We start from the raw sequence: 19,140 nt of genomic DNA, 5'->3' as shown, positions 1-19,140 counted from the left end.
TTCCTTGCTTCCCCTCTTTCCTCCCTCTCCCTTACTCCTTCCTTCCTTTCCACCCTTCCTTCCTTCTTCCCTCTCTTCCTCCGTTCATCCTTCCTTCCCTCCCTTTAGTTCTTCCTTCCTTTTCTTTCCTTCGTCCCTTCCTTCCTTCCATCCATCACCAGGCAGCCAGTCCTCCTAGCAGGGAGTGCTAGCATGCAGCTCTCAAGTTAGAAAGTTTGCCCATGCCTGATCTATACCCACAAGATTTTATTAGTGTTGTATATGAAGCCATGTATGTGGACTTTCTGCTTTTCGTGTTTCAAATCTCTGATCTTAATGTTAACACTTTTTATTTTTTTAAAACCCTCCATAGTGTTTTAATGTTTTACATTCCTGGTCTGTGACCGTTATAATAAAATTCATTCATTCATCCATGGAAACCCATTGGGGGACTTCAGGGAAGTCACACTCTCTTGACCTCAGAGTAAGGTCAAGGCAAACTCTTTCTGAAGAGTGGGTTGCTATGAGTTTTCTGGGTTGTGTGGCCATGTTCCAGAAGCATTCTCTCCTGATGTTTCGCTCAAATCTTCGGCCATAGATGTGGGAGAAATGTCAGGGGAGAATGCTTCTGGAACATGGCCATACAACCTGGAAAACTCAAAACCCAGTGATTTTTACCATGAAAGCCTTCGACAACACCTCTCTGAAGAGTTGCAAAAAGCCTGTGATAGGTTTGTCTTAGAGTAGCCATAAGTCAGAAACAACTTGAAGGTACACAACAACAATGTTGTAATATTTCCTACACCTCTTTAAAAGATGGGATACGGAACAACCAGCGTCATCAGATGCGCACTCAGCTGCCTCTTCCTTGAGTGTTTAATTTCTCTTGGCCTATCCTATGTTGCTACTTGAACTCTTGAAAACCCAGCTCCTTCTTAAAATAAGAACCTGGATGCTTTCATCTTCCAGGTATCTTATTTTCTATTAAAATTATTATTATGGCTATTAACTTTATTTGTTTTGCCTCTTCTACTCAATAAGGACTCAAGGCAGCTAACAATAACATGGCACAACCCAATAAAATTTTAAAACACAACATAAAATAGAAAAAGTAAATATTCATGTCATGAATACAAAGTTAAAATACAATTAAGATACAGCAAAAATACAATTAAATTCTATTTAAAACTAAATCTCTTCCCCCTTCAAAAAATCCCTCCCAGTGTGGGGATGCTGTGGATGGTAAAGCACTGGCTGGTCCTGGAGCTGGGCTACAATAATTGCTGTAAGTTATCCTTAACCCAAGGACTTCTTTACTTTCAGGGCTGGCTGTGCCATTACGCAGGGTGAAGCAGCAGCCTCAAGCAAAAGGGGTTGGGAGGGAAACGGGTCAATGGCAGCAAATGACTGGAGAACAAGATGGTCAGCTTCGATGTGGTGTCTCTATTTACCATGGTCCCAGTAGCAGACACCATTGCATTAATCAACCAGAGGTTCCCAGAAGACATCACAGCTCTGTTTCACTATTGCTTCACCACCAGCTACTTTCAGTGGGACAATGAATTCTACGAACAGAAAGATGGAGTAGCCATGGGGAGCCCTCTCAGCCCGGTCATAGCTAATTTCTACATGAAACACTTTGAAAAACAAGCCCTGGAAACACAACAAAAAAGCCCACGATATGGTTCAGATATGTGGATGACACTTTCACCATTTGGAGCCATGGAGAAGAAGAACTAAACAGGTTCCTGGACCATCTTAACAGCATCCACCCAAACATCCAGTTCACCATGGAAAAATAAAATGACTAGATGTCCTAGTCATCCGTAAACCAGATCAACAATTAGGTCACACCGTTCACAGAAAACCCACACACACAGATATCTACAAAAAAAACTCCAACCATCACCCAAATCAAAAAAAGAAACACAATTAAAACCTTGGCAGACCATGCAAAAGGAATCTGCGAACCCCACCTCCTGCAAGATGAACCGAACCACCTAAACTGGGCTTTACAGGCCAATGGATACTCCACCTCAGACATCAGAAGAGCTGCAAGACCGAGAACAAGCCATGAGAGTAAAGATGAAGATCCACCCAGAGGAAAAGTGTCCTTGCCATACATCAGGGGAACCACTGGCCGCATAGGGAAGCTGATGAGGAAACACAACATACAAACTATCTACAGACCCACCAAGAAAATCCAACAAATGCTACGTTCAGCAAAGGACAAGAGGGATCCTCTCACTTCTGCAGGAGTCTACCGTATACCATGCAGCTGTGGACAAGTCTCCATAGGGACCACCAAACGCAGCATTGCCCAAACACGAATCAAGGAACATGAAAGGCACTGCAGACTACTTCAACCAGAGAAGTCAGCCATAGCAGAGCACCTGATGAACCAGCCTGGACACAGCATATTATTTGAGAACACATAAATGCTGGACCACTCCAACAACCACCATGCCAGACTACACAGAGAAGCCATTGAAATCCACAAGCATGTGGACAATTTCAACAGAAAGGAGGAAGCCATGAAAATGAACAAAATCTGGCTACCAGTATTAAAAAAAACTCTAAAATTACAACAGCAAAACAACAGAAACGAAACAATCGAGGACATCTAATCACCTGTCAACAAAAGATTGCCCCAGGCACTGCCAGGCCATCAAATGCTAATCAAGTTGGTCAGTTGAAACATTCACACCTAGCTCCAACAGACAAGAGTTCTTTGTCCCACCCTGGTCATTCCACAGATATATAAACCCATTTTCCTAGTTCCAACAGACCTCACTACCTCTGAGGATGCTTGCCATAGATGCAGGCGAAACGTCAGGAGAGAATGCCTCTAGAACATGACTATATAGCCTGAAAAAACCTACAACCAACAAGATTTTGTATTCTCCCCAAACTAGTCTGCTAGTGCCTTCAGCAATCGAAAAATTAATGTCTGACCTGTTTCTGTGTAGGAAAGGGGAGGGTACCTTGTTTTTTGCCTTGGGTTCTCCTGTAACTTTGTTCTAGCCAGGGCTTCGTAAACTATTTCAACCCCTTTCCACTTGAGAAATGTTTATGTGATCCCAGGGGTATAGCTATATGAAACAGGTACACAATCTAACATTTACTAAGAACAAATTCGCATCTACAAGACTTGTTGAACAGGCTGGTTTTCCTTTTGGTGGAATCCAGCCGACGCATTTTCTTTCGAGTCCACTGTAAATAACCCCAACATTGAGGTAAGTGGGGGGGCTCCCTTTGAGGCCGGGACCTAGTTTAAGAAGCCATGTTGTAGCCTATCTAAATGCTCTGACAGTTGGGAAGATGCTGGGAGAACATGTTGATTGGTCCAGGATGCCACTTCCCATAGCTGCTTCTCTGAATGCCACAGGCAGAGTATGAAGTCACACTATGTATATGTGTGTGTGTGTGTGTGTCTGTGTGTGTATTGATTGGAACTTGCCACCAGGGCTTTGCTTAAAGCTTTCCTAGCTAGGTAAAACTCACCAGAGTTTGATGGCACATCAAAACCTTAGGCTGTGTTGAAGTTTGGAGACAGTCCTCACTGTGGCTGGCTTGGAATCAGCTTGTCTTGCCTTCAACCATACAGCTTTTATCCTGCATAACCACAATAAATTATTGTTAACAACACTGGCCAACACATCTTTTGGTACCTTCAATGTTAGCCCTGTTATCTGTGACAATTGCTTGCACCAGTTTCCCCCCATCAGTTCTAGTTTTTGAGGGACAGAATATGTGTCATCTAGCAGTCTTCATGTTTGTCCTTAGAAAACCATGGTAACTAAGAAACTAGAGCCGATGTCATTTTCTGAATCAGGGCCCCAAAGAACCCTGGGACTAGGCCTGAAAACCAAGACACCAAGAATTTTGTGTTGTTATGTAGTTGAAATAGCATCATTAATGTATAACAGGGGTATCTTGGTCTGCTTTAGGTTGCTTTAGTAACCAGTCAGGCAAAGCTAAAAAGTTATACATCACAAACCAACGCTGCTTTTGGAGAAATGTGAGCTTTTTAACAAAAAAAGGGTTTGTTTGGAATAGGTAATGAGCAAAAAATGACATTACTCCACAGGCGTAACACCTAACCTGGGATACTTGAACAGGTGCTTGCCACTCTATACCGGTTTGCAGTCACTCATTTCATGCAACATGTCCCTCAAAAGCACATAGACCCAAAACATCTTTCTTGTTTTGGAAACTCTTTCCAAAAAAAGTATGCATTCTTAGCAGGATTAAAGATTCCAGAGAAGGGTGACAAGAGAAACATTTCTGTCAGGTTTTCCCCCTCTGTGCTTCCACACACGAGACAGAACATTTTCATTTAAGGGGGAATTTGTAACTCTGATTCAACCGTAATTGTATTTCTTCTGCAACATATTCCCCCAGTCTTCAAATGAGGGACATAAGTATTAGCAGTATGTCTTTTTGGCATACAGAGGATTCAAATTACAGGAGATTCCACCTGAACATTAGGAAGAACTTCCTAACTGTAAGAGCTATTCAGCAGTGGAACTCTCTGCCTCGGAGTCTGCTGGAAGCTCCTTTCTTGGAAACTTTTAAACAGAGGCTGGATGGCCATCTGACAGGGATACTTTGATTGTGCTTGTCCTGCATGGCAGAGGGTTGGACTAGATGGATAATGTGGTCTCTTCCAGCTCTTTACGGACTGCCTTTGGTGGACACAGGGAAAGGTTTTGGCAAATATACCAACTAAGTCTGCTGCAGTCGGCAGAGCTTGGCACAGTCTGGGAGCAAGTTGTAAAAAGAAAGAGATTGTTCTCCCTCAAGCAAGTATCACAATGAAAGACCGAGAGGGACTTCTACACAGATCCACAGAGGCAAAGCAGGCGGCCTGCATTTTGTCTTCCACCTCACATCCATTTCTGAAGAAAAAGGCTTATTTGATGTACCATATTTGGGTCTGATGTGCCATCGAATCTAACTCACAGCTCAATTTTCAAAACCCTGAAACCAAAAAAAGTATTGGCTGGTGAATGTAATGTCATTAGTTGATGCCTGCTTAGAATTTCTTCTTTAAAAAGAAATGTATTAGAAGACCAAAGCTTCCAGCGATGGAAAAGAAAACCTTGGGGTGCACCTATGCTATAGAACAGGCATCCTCAAACTGTGGCCCTCCAGCTGTTTGGGCCTTCAACTCCCAGAATTCCTGACAACTGAACAAGATCGTTAGGACTTCTGGGAGTTGGAGGCCCAAACAGCCGGAGGGCCACAGTTTGAGGATGCCTGATATAGAATGAATCCACTTTAATTGCCTTGCTTCAATGCTATGGAATCTACAAGGCTTTGAGCTTTCTCTGCTAAAGAACACTGATGCCTGACCACAGCATTCACCCATGGCCATTAAATAAGAGATGACGTCCCTCAAAGAGCTCCAGAAGCACTTTCCCTTTCTGTGTTGCTGTGCATTTTTCAGGCTGTATGGCCATGTTCCAGTAGCACTTTCATGATGTTTTGCCTGCATTTGTGCCTGGCATCTTCAGAGGTTTGTTCAAAGGTCTGTGGGAATGAAGCAAGTGGGGTGTATATATGTGTGTGTACTGTCCAGGGTCGGGGAAAGAACCCTTCTCTGTTTGAAGCAAGTGTGAATGCTGCAGTTGGCAAGCTTGATTAGCATTGAGTAGCCTTACAGCTGCAAAGTCAATCAGTGTTGTTGCCTGGAGGCATCCTTTGTTTGGGAAGTGTTGGCTGGCACTTGATTGTTTGCTTTCTGGAGTTCCCCTGTTTTCTAAGTGGCGTTCTTTATTTACTGTCTTAATTCTGGTATTTTTAAATACTGGCAACCAGATTTTGTACATTTTCATGGTCTCCTCCTTTTTGTTGAAATTGTCCACATGCTTGTGGATTTCAAAGGCTTCTCTGTGTAGCCTGACATAATGGTTGTCTGAGCGGTTCCAAATTTCTGTGTTAGCAAATAATATTCTGTTCGTTCATCAATTGCTTTGCTATAGCTGAGTTCTCTTCAGTAGAACTATTAGCTTGCATGGGAGAAAATGGGATTTGGAACTCTGTGTCTATCATAGAATAATAGAGTTGGAAGAGACCACATGGGCCAACCCCGTTCTATGCAGGAAAAGCACATTCAAAGCATCCCTGACAGATGGTCATCCAGCCTCTGTTTAAAAGTTTCCAAGGAAGAAGTTTCCACCGGACTCCGAGGCAGAGTTCCACTGTTGAAAAGCTCGTATGGTCAGGAAGTTCTAATAGTTCTAATAGTCAGGTGGAATCGCCTTTCCTGTTGTTTGAAGCCATTGCTCAGAGTCCTAGTTTCAAGAGCAGCAGAAAGCAGGCCTGATACCTCTTCCTTATGACCTTTCACATATTTATACTTGGCTCTCATGTCTTCTCTCAAACCTCTCTTCTGCAAGCTAAACAGACCTGGTTCTTCAAGACACTCCTCATAGGGATTATTCATGGTCTCCAGACCTTTGATCCTTTTAGTTGCCCTCTTCCTCTGGATGCCTTCTAGCTTAGGGTCAATATACCTTTTGAACCGTGGTGCCCACAATTGGACACAGTATTCCAGGGAAAGAGATCTAACCAAAGCAGAATACAAGGACACCATGACTTCCCTCGATCTAGGCAATAGATTCCATTCTGCTTTCTACAATATTAGTATTATATAGTGCTATATTGTATGATACCACTATGTTGTTGTTTATTCGTTCAGTTGCTTCCGATTCTTTGTGACCTCATGGACCAGAGCTCCCTGTCGGCCATCACCACCCCCAGCTCCTTCAGAGTCAAGCCAGTCACTTCAAGGATACCATCCATCCATCTTGTCCTTGGGTGGCTCCTCTTCCTTTTTCCTTCCATTTTCCACAGAATCATTGTCTTCTCTAAGCTTTCCTGTCTTCTCATGGTGTGGCCAAAGTACTTCATCTTTATCACTAATATCCTTCCCTCCAATGAGCAGTTGGGCTTTATTTCCTGAAGTATGGAAATAAAGTCCATACTGGTTGGATCTTCTCGTGGTCCAAGGCACTCTCAGAACTTTCCTCCAACATCTCAGTTCAAAAGCATCTATCTTCCTTTGCTTAGACTTCCTTATGGTCCAGCTCTCACATCCATAGGTTACTATCGGAAATATCATTGCTTTAATTATGCTTTAACTACCACTATATTGCAACATTATTAGTAATATTAAAGATAAAGGTTTCCCTTGATATTAAGTCGTCGTGTTTGACTCGAGGGGGTGGTGCTCATCTCTCTTTCTAGGCCAAAGAGCCAGCATTGTCCCATAGACACCTCCTATGTCATGAGGCCAGCATGACTGCATGGAGTGCCATTATCTTCCCGCAGAAGCAGTACTTATTGATCTACTCACATTTGCATGTTTTCAAACTGCTAGGTTGGCAGAAGCTGGGGCTGACAGCGGGAGCTCACCCTGCTCCCCAAATTAGTAATATTACATGTAATATATTATATGATTATTATATATTATATTGTACTATATTATTATACCACAATATATAATACACTACCACTCTTATTATACTATTAGTACAATATATTGTACTATATCAGAAGTTGTAATACATATAATGTATTAAAACATTATTAATATTATATATAATACAGGAGTATTCTTACATTACAATGTTATTAAAGTTGGTTTTATAGGTTATTGTTGTATGTATTGTTGATTCGTATGGTTTTAAAATATTGTGAGCTGCTTTGGGCCCCGCTCTGGGCGAAAAGCGGGAGACAAATAAAATTATATGATGATGATGATGATGTCTATATATTAGTAGATTGTCTATCTTTCGGGCCACGTCTCCTCCACCTCGTCTCCCGGCGTCGAATGTCCGCTCCCCTTCTGCCACGACAGGCGCTTCACGGCGTTCTCCTCAGAAAGAAGGCGGGCTCCCGATCTCGCGAGATTTCCAAAGGGAGGGGAGAGAATAAAATAAAGAATCTCCCTCCAAGCAAAAGAGGCGGGGCGTAGTCGGGAAAGCCCCGCCTCCTTCTCCCCTTCCTCCACGCCCCGCCCCGCCCCTTTCGTCCTCCCCTCAGATAACCCTTCTCGGCCGCCGCGTGACGCCCTCAAGGAAGCGACGCGCGGACAGGAAGGACCCGAAGGAAAGGGGAGGGAGATTAGGGAGGGGGCCTGGCACTGCGGGCGTCGCGCGGCGAAAGGGGCGTCTACTTCAGTCGCCTGCCTTTTGGGGGACTTCATTCTTCTTTGCTGCGCCGGTGATGCTCCTCGGGCGGGAGGAGAGTTCGGCCGGGAAAGGCGAGGCGGAGGAGGGAGCAGGAGCCCGGCGGGGATGAGGCCTCGGCAGCCCCAAGGAGGCGGGGGCCAGGGCCGAGGAGGAGGCGGAGGAGGAGGAGGAGGAGGAGGGAGAGGGAACAGCGGCGAGGACCACAGCCACCTCGGAAGGCGGCCCCGGCCTCGCCCGGCCTGAAGCAGCCCAGGAGGAAGAGGATGTCGGAGGAGCCCGAGGCGGAGAGGATGATTAAGGTGAGCAAGCTCCCTAGCAAGAGCGCCTCTGAGCATACCAAGGCCAGCCTTCGCCACGCCCCCTCCCCTCGGGTGTGGAGTTGGGCAAAGTCTGCCATTGGGGGGTCCTCGATCACCAGGAGACCCCAAGGGCCATCCAGCCCAACCCCTTCTGCCACAAAGGAGGACACCATCCAAGCCCCCTTGGCAGATAGCCAGACAGCCTCTGCTTCATCATAATAATGATAATAATCCTAGCAGCATAGAATCCTATATCTGGAGGAGACCCCAAGGGCCATCCAGCCCAACCCCCTCTGCCACAAAGGAGGACACCATCCAAGCCCCCTTGGCAGATAGCCAGACAGCCTCTGCTTCATCATAATAATGATAATAATCCTAGCAGCATAGAATCCTATATCTGGCGGAGTCCCCAAGGGCCATCCAACCCAACCCCTTCTGCCACAAAGGAGGGCACCACCTAAGCCCCCTTGGCAGATAGCCAAGCAGCCTCTGCTTCATCATAATAATGATAACAATCCTAGCAGCATAGAATCCTATAGCTGGTGGGACCCCTAGAGCCATCCAGCCCAACCCTTTCTGCCACAAAGGAGGGCACCATCCAAGCTCCCCCAGCAGACAACCAGACAGCCTCTGCTTCACCATAATAATGATAATAATAATAATCCTACCAACATAAATCCTATATCTGGGGGAGACTCCAAAGGCCATCCAGCTGAACTCCCACAAAGGACCGCACCATCCAAGTCCTCCCCCCTCCGGCAGACAACCAGACAGCCTCTGCTTCATCATAATAATGATAATAATAATCACTTTATTTCTGTATCCCCCCTCCATCTCCCAGAAGGGACTCGGATGGCTTACATGGAGACAATCCCAATCAACATAGTTAAAGTATAAGACATTAAAATACATAAAACAACCTCATAAAATAATATAAAACAAACAACAACAACCAATGGCCTGAGTAATAAACCGTTTCAGGGATAATAATGATAATCATAATCATAGCAGCATAGAAACCTATATCTGGAGGAGACCCCAAGGGCCATCCAGCCCAACCCCTTCTGCCACAAAGGAGGGCATCATCCACACCCTCCTGACAGACAGCCATACAGCCTCTGCTCAAAACCCCCCAGAGAAAGAGACCCCCATTATCATCCGCAAACGTTGTTATTGTTATTATAGAATTCTAGTTGGAATTCCAGGGGCCATCCAGTGCAACCCCTCTTCGGCCAGGCAGGAAGACACAATCAGAGCCTTCCCAACATATGACCCTTCAGCCTTTGCTAAAATCAAACTCTCCGTAGGTTAAAATCACAGACCCCTTCATCATCATTACTAAAAAAGATGATGAGAACAGAATTCTAGAGTTGGAAGGGACTCCCACAAGGCCACTTGGTCGAGCCCCCTTCTGCCAGACAGGGCACAATCAAAACCCTCCCAACAGAGGGCCATGCAACCTCTGTTGAAAAGCCTCTAGAGACTATGGCTGGATCTCCACTGCCATATAATCCAGTTCAATCAGATAATCTGGATTTTATATGGCAGTGTAAATGGGGTCTACAAGGCAATCCATTCCACTGTTGAACAGCTCTGAGGTTCAGGTGGGATCTCCTTTGCTGTCATTTGAACCCATGGCTCTGTTGAGTCCTGGTCTCCAGAGCAGCAAAAAAAGGGAAGGGACCTCGGAATCCTCAGGAGGTGCCTGTGCTGTGGGATGGGTGCTGTTTGACCCCGCATGAACTGCCCTGGCTCAAGGCTATGGGTGCCTTTGGTGGGGCAGAGAATGCCAGAGACCTTGCCCCTCCTATGATTCCATAGCGTTGAGCCTTGGCAGTTCAAGCGGGGTCAGACCTCATCCATTCCACAGTGTAGATTCATTTCAGCCACATTCGGATGGTGGCCACTTTCCCCCTCTTGAACTAGATACAAAACAGAGGCCAGCTTGGGCAAGACTAGCAGCTTTCTCGATGGCTTGTGGTCCTAAAAATCGTGTTTGGTAGCTCCAAAGGCAACCTTGTTGGAAGGCATCCTGCAGCTAAGCTGAAGCAGCCTCGCCTCGCTGTGGGCCTGTTGCAGCTTGATTTCTAACTGACTTGGCATTTGCAGGCCAAAGCTCCTTAAACCCGTGCCAAAGAGCAAAATGTTTGTGCTCAACAAAACACCCCAAAGTTGTAATATTAGTACTGCCAATCATGGTGAAGCCTCTGAACTCTACAAAAGGGTTCCAGACTCACTTTAAGACTCACTGTCTCCTCTTGGAGATGCTTCCTGGGTTCAAGTTCCAAGCCAAAATGTAAAGCAGGAATACCCCCACCTTTATGTCATTTTGATTTATGGCGGCTCCATCAACAGGTTTTCTTGGCAAGGGAGCTTGTACTTGGCATCCTCTGTGGCTAAAAGAGTGAGTGGCCCAAGGGTTTCCGCAACTGGGCTTTGAACCCCAATCTTGTATAGACCCAGCCCTCAAATGATTACTCCACTGGCCCCTGTATTAAGATGCAAACAGAACTGAGTCGTTTGGACAATAAGCAGCCATCTTGCATATCCTTTTACCACAAAAATAAGACCTAACCAAAAAATAAGCCCTGGCAGGACTTTTCTTCAGGGCGCTCATAATGCAAGCCCTACCACAACAGTACGCCCCAGTTAAAATCGTCAGCCAGACAGACACATTTACCAAAAGCATGTCTATTGCAACACACCGTGAACATATTAAATTGTAAAATAATAAATTGTCGAAGGCTTTCGTGGCCAGAATCACTGGGTTGCTCTGAGTTTTCTGGGCTGTCTGGCCATGTTCCAGAAGCATTTTCTCGTGATGTTTTGCTCACATCTATGGCAGGCATCCTCAGAAGTTGTGAGGTCTGTTGGAAACTAGGCAAGTGGAGTTTATATATCTGTGAAATATCCAGGGTGGGAGAAAGAACTCTTGTCTGTTTAAAGCAAGTGTGAATGTTGCAATTGGCCAGCTTGATTAGCATTGAATGGCCTTGCAGCTTCAAAGTCTGGCTGCTTCCTGCCCGGGGGAATCCTTTGTTGCAAGGCCTTACTTACTTAGGCGATCCCTTGTAGTTCGAGGATGATTGTCCTCCAAGTGTAGTGTCCTGGCAGTGGGGTCCGTAGGTGACTGTGGAGCCCTATTCTTGATCTCTATCTTCTCCCACAGTGAGGGCATCGGTTTCCAGGTGCAAGGTGGTATCGGTCAGCGTTGGCTTGACGCGTCTTCCTCTTGGCACGTTTCTCTCTTTTGCCCTCCATTCGTGCCTCTTCAAATTCTACAGCACTGCTGGTCATAGCTGACCTCCAGCTGGAGCGCCTAAGGGCCAGGACTTCCCAGTTCTCAGTGTCTGTGCCAGAGTTTTTAAGGTTGGCTTTGAGCCCATCTTTAAATCTCTTTTCCTGTCCTCCAACATTCCGTTTTCTGTTCTTGAGCAACTGCTTTGGGAGACCGTGGTCAGGCATCCGGACAACATGGCCGGTCCAGCGGAGTTGATGGCGGAGGACCATCGCTTCAATGCTGGTGGTCTTGGCTTCTTCCAGCATGCTAACATATGTCCACTTGTCTTCCCAAGAGATTTGCAGGATTTTTCGGAGTCAGCACTGATGGAATCATTCCAGGAGTTGCATTTGACGTCTGTAGACTCTCCACGTCTCACAGGCGCATAGCAGGGTTGGGAGGACAATAGCTATATAAACAAGCACCTTGGTATCCCTACGGATGTCCCGGTCCTCAAACACTCTCTGCTTCATTTGGAAAAAAGCTGCACTCGCAGAGCTCAGGCGGTGTTGTATTTCGGTGTCAGTGTTGACTTTTGTGGAGAGGTGGCTGCCAAGGGAGTGGAAATGATCAACGTTTTCTAATGTTACACCATTAATTTGTATTTCTGGCATTGGAGAGGGATTGGCTGGTGACTGCTGGAAGAGCACTTTGGTTTTCTTGATGTTTAATGACAGGCCGAGCTTCTCGTAAGCTTCTGTGAAGGTGTTTAGAGTGGCTTGTAGGTCTTCTTCTGAATGAACATAGACGACATTCTCATCAACGTACTGGAGTTCTATAACGGATGTTGTTGTAATCTTGGTTTTGGCTTTCAGTCTGCTGAGGTTAAATAGCTTGCCATCTGTCCGATAGATGATTTCCACTCCGGTGGGAAGCTTCCCGTCAACAAGGTGAAGTATCATAGCGATGAAGATGGAGAATAAAGTTGGGGCGATAACACATCCCTGTTTGACACCTGATTCCACCTTAAATGGGTCACTTTGGGAGCCATTGCTGTCCAAAACTGTTGCCATCATGTCATCATGGAGGAGCCGCAGGATGTTCACAAATTTATTAGGGCACCCGATCTTTTGGAGGATGGTCCAGAGGGCGCTGCGATTTACTGTGTCGAATGCCTTTGCAAGGTCAATGAATGCCATGTACAGAGGTTGATTTTGTTCCCTGCATTTTTCTTGGAGCTGTCGTGCAGTGAAGATCATGTCCACGATTGCTCTGGAGGGGCGGAAGCCGTTCTGGGATTCTAGGAGGGTGTCTTCTGAGAGGAGTAGAAGGCGGTTTGCAAGGATTCTTGCGAGGATTTTCCCAGCGGAGGTTAGAAGGGAGATACCTCGATAGTTTCTGCAATCTGTTCTTTCCCCTTTTTTGAAGAGGGTGATGATGGTGGCATCCTTGAAATCTGCTGGGATTTTCTCGGTCACCCACACTTTTTCTATGAGCTGGTGGAGTTATTATTATTTATTATTATTATTATTAACTTTATTTGTACCCCGCTAGCATCTCCCGGAGGACTCGATGCGGCTTACACAGGCCGAAGCCTCAGAACACAATACAATAGAAGCATAACACAACAATAAACAAAGCAAATCAAATAATTAAGCAAAATAACAGCAACAGTGACAATGCAACAAGACACTTTAAAACTGGGCCGGCCGGCGCAATGGGGTACAGGGTTAAAAGTGCTGAAATGGCAGGAGGAACGTAGGATTAAGATAGTGCGGTGTGCAGTAATATTGATTGTACTAAAGTGCTTCTAGGACTTGGGATTGGGGATTCCTAATCTGAGAAGGCACATCGGAACAGCCAAGTTTTTAGGTTCTTTCTGAAAGCTGCTAAAGTAGGGGCCTGTCGAAGATCTTTTGGAAGGGCATTCCAGAGTCGGGGGGCCGCCACAGAGAAGGCCCTGTCCCGTGTCCCCACCAAGCGCGATTGCGACGTGGGTGGGATCACGAGCAGGGCCTCCCCAGATGACCGGAGCGAGCGTGTGGGTGCGTAGATGGAGTTGCGGTCACGTAGGTAGGGTGGTCCCAAACCGTTCAGGGCTTTGTAGGTGAGCAACTGCACCTTGAATTGGGCTCGGAAAATAAATGGCAGCTCCTTAAATAGAGGGGTAGACCTCTCTTGATAATGAGCCCCGGTTAGCATCCTGGCTGCCGCCCGCTGGACCAATTGAAGTTTCCGAGCCGTCTTCAAGGGCAGCCCCACGTAGAGCACATTGCAGTAATCCATTCTAGAGGTGACCAAGGCATGGACCACCCCGGCCAGATCAGCCTTCGCGAGGTACGGTCGCAGCTGGCGCACAAGTCTCAGTTGTGCAAAGGCCCTCCCGGATACCGCCGACACCTGAGCCTCAAGTGTGAGTGAAGAATCCAGGAAGACACCCAAACTGCGGACCTGTGGCTTCAGGGGGAGTGTAACCCCGTCCAACACAGGTAGCCACCCTATACCCCGATCCGTTTTACGATCGACCAGGAGGACCTCTGTCTTGTCAGGATTGATCTTCAGCTTGTTCCTCCTCATCCAGATCGACACAGCGGCCAGGCACTCGTCCAGCACCCGAGAGGCCTCCTTGGAATTAGGTGGAAAGGAGTAGTAGAGTTGCGTGTCATCCGCATAAAGATGGCACCCAACTCCAAAACCCCGGATGACCTCTCCCAGCGGTTTCATGTAGATGTTGAAAAGCATGGGAGACAGAATAGAGCCTTGCGGGACCCCACAGGTCAAAGGCCAGGGGTCCGAGCAGGCGTCTCCCAGCTTCACCATCTGGGTTCGTCCCTCCAGGAAGGACCGGAGCCACGACAGAACCGTGCCCCCAAGGAGTTGTTGTGTCCGCTCAGGTCCTCCCTCTTTAAAGATTTCAGCAGGGATCCCATCAGGTCTGCTGGCTTTGTTATTTTTTTGTTGGCTGATAGCATTGCTGACTTCTTTCAAACTAGGCAGCGCTGCAAGCTCATCCCTGGTTTGTTGTTGCAGGATTTGTAAGAGAACCTTTTCGGCCACATTGGAGCTGCGATTCAGGAGGCTTTGGTAGTGTTCATTCCAACGTAGTGCAACTGATTTTTTGTCCTTCAGAAGTTTGGTTCCATCTGATGAGCGTAGAGGCTATATGCCATGGTTTCTTGGTAGATGGCCTTTGTGGCTTTGAAACATCCCTGAGCATCATGCCAGGTGTTGGATTTCTTCAGCCTTCTTTGTCCACCAGATGTTCTTGAGTTCTCTTATCCTTCTTTGGACCTCAGCTTTTGCACTGGCGTAGATTTTTTTCTTAGCAGCACAGCTGACGTCTCTCTGCCATGTTTGGAAGGCTTTCCTTTTCTTGTCAATTAGCTGTTGGATCTCGTTGTCATTTTCATCAAACCAATCTTGATGGTTCTTGGTTTGATATCCAATAGCTTCTTCGCAGGCTGTGATGATGGAGGTCTTCAGTTTGTTCCAATGTTCCTCAGTATTTTCGGGGTGTTCTGTGCAACACTCTCTACGTGGGGTTGCCTTTGAAGATAGCTCAGAAGCTCCAACTAGTCCAACGCTCGGCAGCCATGATTTTAACAGGAGCAGAGCACAGGGAGCATACAACCCCCCTGTTGCGCCAACTCCACTGGCTACCGATTTGCTACCGGGCTGAATTCAAAGTGCTGGCGTTGGCCTTTAAAGCCCTAAACGGTTCCGGCCCAAGCTACCTATCCGACCGCATCTCTGCCTATGAACCCACCAGGACTTTGAGATCTTCCGAGGAGACCCTGCTCTCGATCCCGCCTGCTTATTTATTATTTATTTATTTACTACATTTGTAGACCGCCCTTCTCAGCCCTAGGGCGACTCACGGCGGTGTACAACATATAAAAACCAGGTACAATTTCAACAAAGCAATTACACATCAACAATAAACAACAGCACTATCAATAATACAGTTACACTAAATCATTCGCCACGTCTCATCATTGAATCATAATCCGAATCTCATAATCCATGTTCCGTTCTAATCGTCATTGCCAATTGTTGCAGCACTTACACAAACGCCTTCTCAAAGAACCATGTCTTTAGTCTCTTGCGGAATGTCATAAAGGAGGGCGCCACTCTGATGTCCACAGGGAGGGTGTTCCACAGCCGGGGGGCCACCACCGAGAAGGCCCTATCCCTAGTCCCCGCCAGGCGTGCCTGAGAGGCGGGCGGGATCGAGAGAAGGGCCTCCCCGGACGATCTCAAAGTCCTCGTGGGCTCATAGGCCGAGATGCGGTCAGACAGGTATTTTGGGCCGGAACCGTTTAGGGCTTTGTAGGCCAACACCAGCACCTTGAATTGGGCCCGGTAGCAAATCGGCAGCCAGTGGAGCTGGTATAGCAAGGGCATTGTGTGCTCCCTGCGTCCCGCTCCCGTTAGTAACATGGCTGCTGAGCGCTGGACTAGCTGGAGCTTCCGGGCCGTCTTCAAGGGCAGCCCCACGTAGAGAGCGTTGCAGTAGTCCAGGCGGGATGTGACCAGAGCGTGTACTACCGTGGCCAAGTCAGACTTCCCAAGGTACGGGCGCAGCTGGCGCACGAGCCTAAGCTGTGCAAATGCTCCCCTGGTCACCGCTGAAACCTGGGGATCCAGGCTCAACGATGAATCCAGGATCACACCCAAGCTGCGAACCTGCGCCTTCAAGGGGAGTGCGACCCCATCCAGCACAGGCTGTAACCCTATACCCTGTTCGGCCTTGCGACTGACCAGGAGTACCTCTGTCTTGTCTGGATTCAATTTCAATTTGTTCGCCCTCATCCAGACCGTTACAGTGGCCAGGCACCGGTTCAGGACCTCGACAGCCTCCTTAGTAGCAGGTGGGAAGGAGTGACAGAGTTGGACATCATCTGCGTACAGATGACACCGCACCCCGAAACTCCGAATGATCTCACCCAGCGGCTTCATGTAGATATTAAACAGCATGGGGGACAGTATAGAGCCCTGTGGAACCCCACAAGTCAAAGGCTGTGGCGTTGAACAGGTGCCCCCCAATAACACCTTCTGGGTGCGACCCTCCAGAAATGACCGGAGCCACTGTAGAACAGTGCCCCCGAGGCCCATCTCCGCAAGACGCCCCAGAAGGATACCGTGGTCGACGGTATCAAAGGCCGCTGAGAGGTCCAGGAGCACCAACAGGGACACACTCCCCCTGTCTAGCTCCCGGCGCAGATCATCCACTAAGGCGACCAAGACCGTCTCAGTACCATGTCCCGGTCTGAAACCAGACTGTGCCGAATCCAGATAATCCGTGTCTCTCAAGAATACCTGGAGCTGTGAGGCCACTACGCTTTCCATGACTTTGCCCAAAAAGGGGAGATTGGAAACTGGCCGAAAGTTGTCAAATCTAGTGGGATCCAGTGATGGTTTTTTCAACAGCGGTTTTATGATAGCTTGTTTTAAGCTCGCTGGAATCTTGCCTTCCCGAAGGGAGGCGTTAACCACCACCGTTACCCACTCAGCCAATTCCCCTCTGGCCTCCTTCAGAAGCCAGGATGGGCAGGGGTCTAGGATGGACGTAGTAGGCCTCATTCCTCCAAGTATCTTGTCCACATCCTCGGGCTTCACCAATTGAAACGAATCCATCAAAATAGGACAAGCAGGTGCTCGTGTCACATCCTCAGAGACTGCATTTAATATGGTGTCCAGACCGGAACGGATCAAAGGGACTTTGTCTGCAAAGAACCGAGCAAATGCTTCACAGCGCGTGGCCGAATTGTCAGGGCTCCCGCCTGAGGTGGCGGGAGTTAAAAGACCTCTGACAATCCGGAACAACTCCGCCGGACGGTTCCTTGCAGACGCAATAGTAGCCGCAAAGAAAGTTTTCTTTGCGGCTTTTATTGCCGCGGCATATGCCCTTAAAAAGGACACAAACCGTGCTCGATTTGACTCGCTCGGATCCGAACGCCACACGCTCTCTAGTTCCCTCTTCCTTCGCTTCATCACTGCCAACTCCTCAGTAAACCAAGGAGCTGGTTTAGCTCGGCTACTTGAGAGGGGACGTTCCGGAGCGATCGTGTCAATTGCCCTGGTCATCTCTCCATTCCAGAGAGCGACCAAGGCATCAACAGGGTCACCTACCGAGGTGGCGGGAAAATTCCCAAGAGCCGTCAGGAATCCATCCGGATCCATAAGCCTCCTGGGGCGGACCAACTTAATGGGTCCTCCACCTTTGCAGAGGTTGGGGGGCGCAGTGAGCCTAAATCTGACCAGGAAATGGTCGGTCCATGGCAACGGAGAGATGGTCAACTCCTCAACACCGCCACCTTGCTCCCATCCCTGGCAGAAAACCAAGTCCAATGTATGTCCAGCACAGTGGGTGGGGCCAGATATTTGTTGAGACAGCCCCATGGTTGCCATGGCAGACATGAAGTCCTGAGCTGCTCCTGTGAGGGCCATCTCGGCATGGATATTGAAGTCTCCCAGCACAAGAAGCCGTTGAGACTCCAACGCCAGTCTCGAGACCACCCCCGCTAGCTCAGGTAGGGAGACTGTAGTGCAGCGAGGTGGACGGTACACTAACAGAATCCCTATTCTGTCCCGGTCACCCACCCTCAGGTGGACGCATTCAAAATTTGTGGTCTGCGGGATGGGACTCCTGGTCAGATGGATGGAATCTCTATAGACCACTGCGACCCCGCCTCCCCGCCCTCCGGATCTCGGTTGATGCTGCACGGAGAACCCTGGAGGACAAAGCTGAGTTAAATTCACACCTCCAGCTTCATCCAACCAGGTCTCCGTGATGCACGCCAGATCTGCCCGCTCATCCAGGATTAGGTCCTGGATAAAGGTTGTTTTTCCGTTGACAGATCTGGCGTTCAACAGCATCACCTTCAATCCGGAGGGACCACCAACCTGGTTACACCAGTTTACCATAGGAGACCGGTTTGGAATTATTAATGTAGATATGCGATCCGAATTAGGCCGAATTTGTGGTCTCCTTTTCCCGCATCTCCCCTTCCCCACCACGACTTCTATGGGGGCCCCTCGGCTAGTGGAACACCTCCCCTCCTCCATGCCGCAGTCCAAATCCCTGGTCTCAATTTCTGTTCCATTAATGGTTGTTTGGTTTGTTGGAGTTTTTTCTTGCCAACTTCCTCCATTCCCTTTCTCCCCCCTCCCCACCTTATTGTTACCCACAGCCTCTAGCCCGCTTCGTCCCTTGCCCCTTCCACAAGTCACTAATACCAAGGACAATACAAATAGGGGGATAGGGTACCGCACCTGAAGAATTGTTCTAAAGATTATGAACTATTTCTCTTTGTCTTTTTTTTTCTTGGAAAAAAAAGGAAACGTCTATTTTGGAAGAATACCACATTAACTGGACTCAGAAGCTGGGAGCTGGCATCAGTGGCCCAGTCAGGTAAAAACCTCAGGTTTATTTCATGTC

At 47.8% G+C, this 19,140-nt stretch overlaps 1 protein-coding gene across 2 annotated transcripts in view; it reads left to right on the top strand.

The window, feature by feature from the left end:
• The first annotated feature begins 8,010 nt into the window (after positions 1 to 8,010).
• Positions 8,011 to 19,140, top strand: part of MAPKAPK5 (MAPK activated protein kinase 5) — a 39,333-nt gene continuing 28,203 nt past the window's right edge. Inside the window, exons 1-2 of one of the 2 annotated variants that reach the window (XM_060786065.2) lie at positions 8,011 to 8,479; positions 19,040 to 19,113. In XM_060786065.2, coding sequence (XP_060642048.1) covers positions 8,444 to 8,479; positions 19,040 to 19,113 — 110 coding nt within the window. In that variant the 5' untranslated portion in view covers positions 8,011 to 8,443. The remainder of the gene's footprint in view (positions 8,480 to 19,039; positions 19,114 to 19,140) is intronic. The other variant, XM_060786064.2, reaches the window with a different exon arrangement.

The sequence above is a fragment of the Anolis sagrei genome, chromosome X, assembly GCF_037176765.1.
Source record: "Anolis sagrei isolate rAnoSag1 chromosome X, rAnoSag1.mat, whole genome shotgun sequence".
Classification (NCBI taxonomy): domain Eukaryota; kingdom Metazoa; phylum Chordata; class Lepidosauria; order Squamata; family Dactyloidae; genus Anolis; species Anolis sagrei.
Note: the sequence above shows the minus strand (reverse complement) of the source record. Positions and strands in the feature narration are given on the sequence as shown.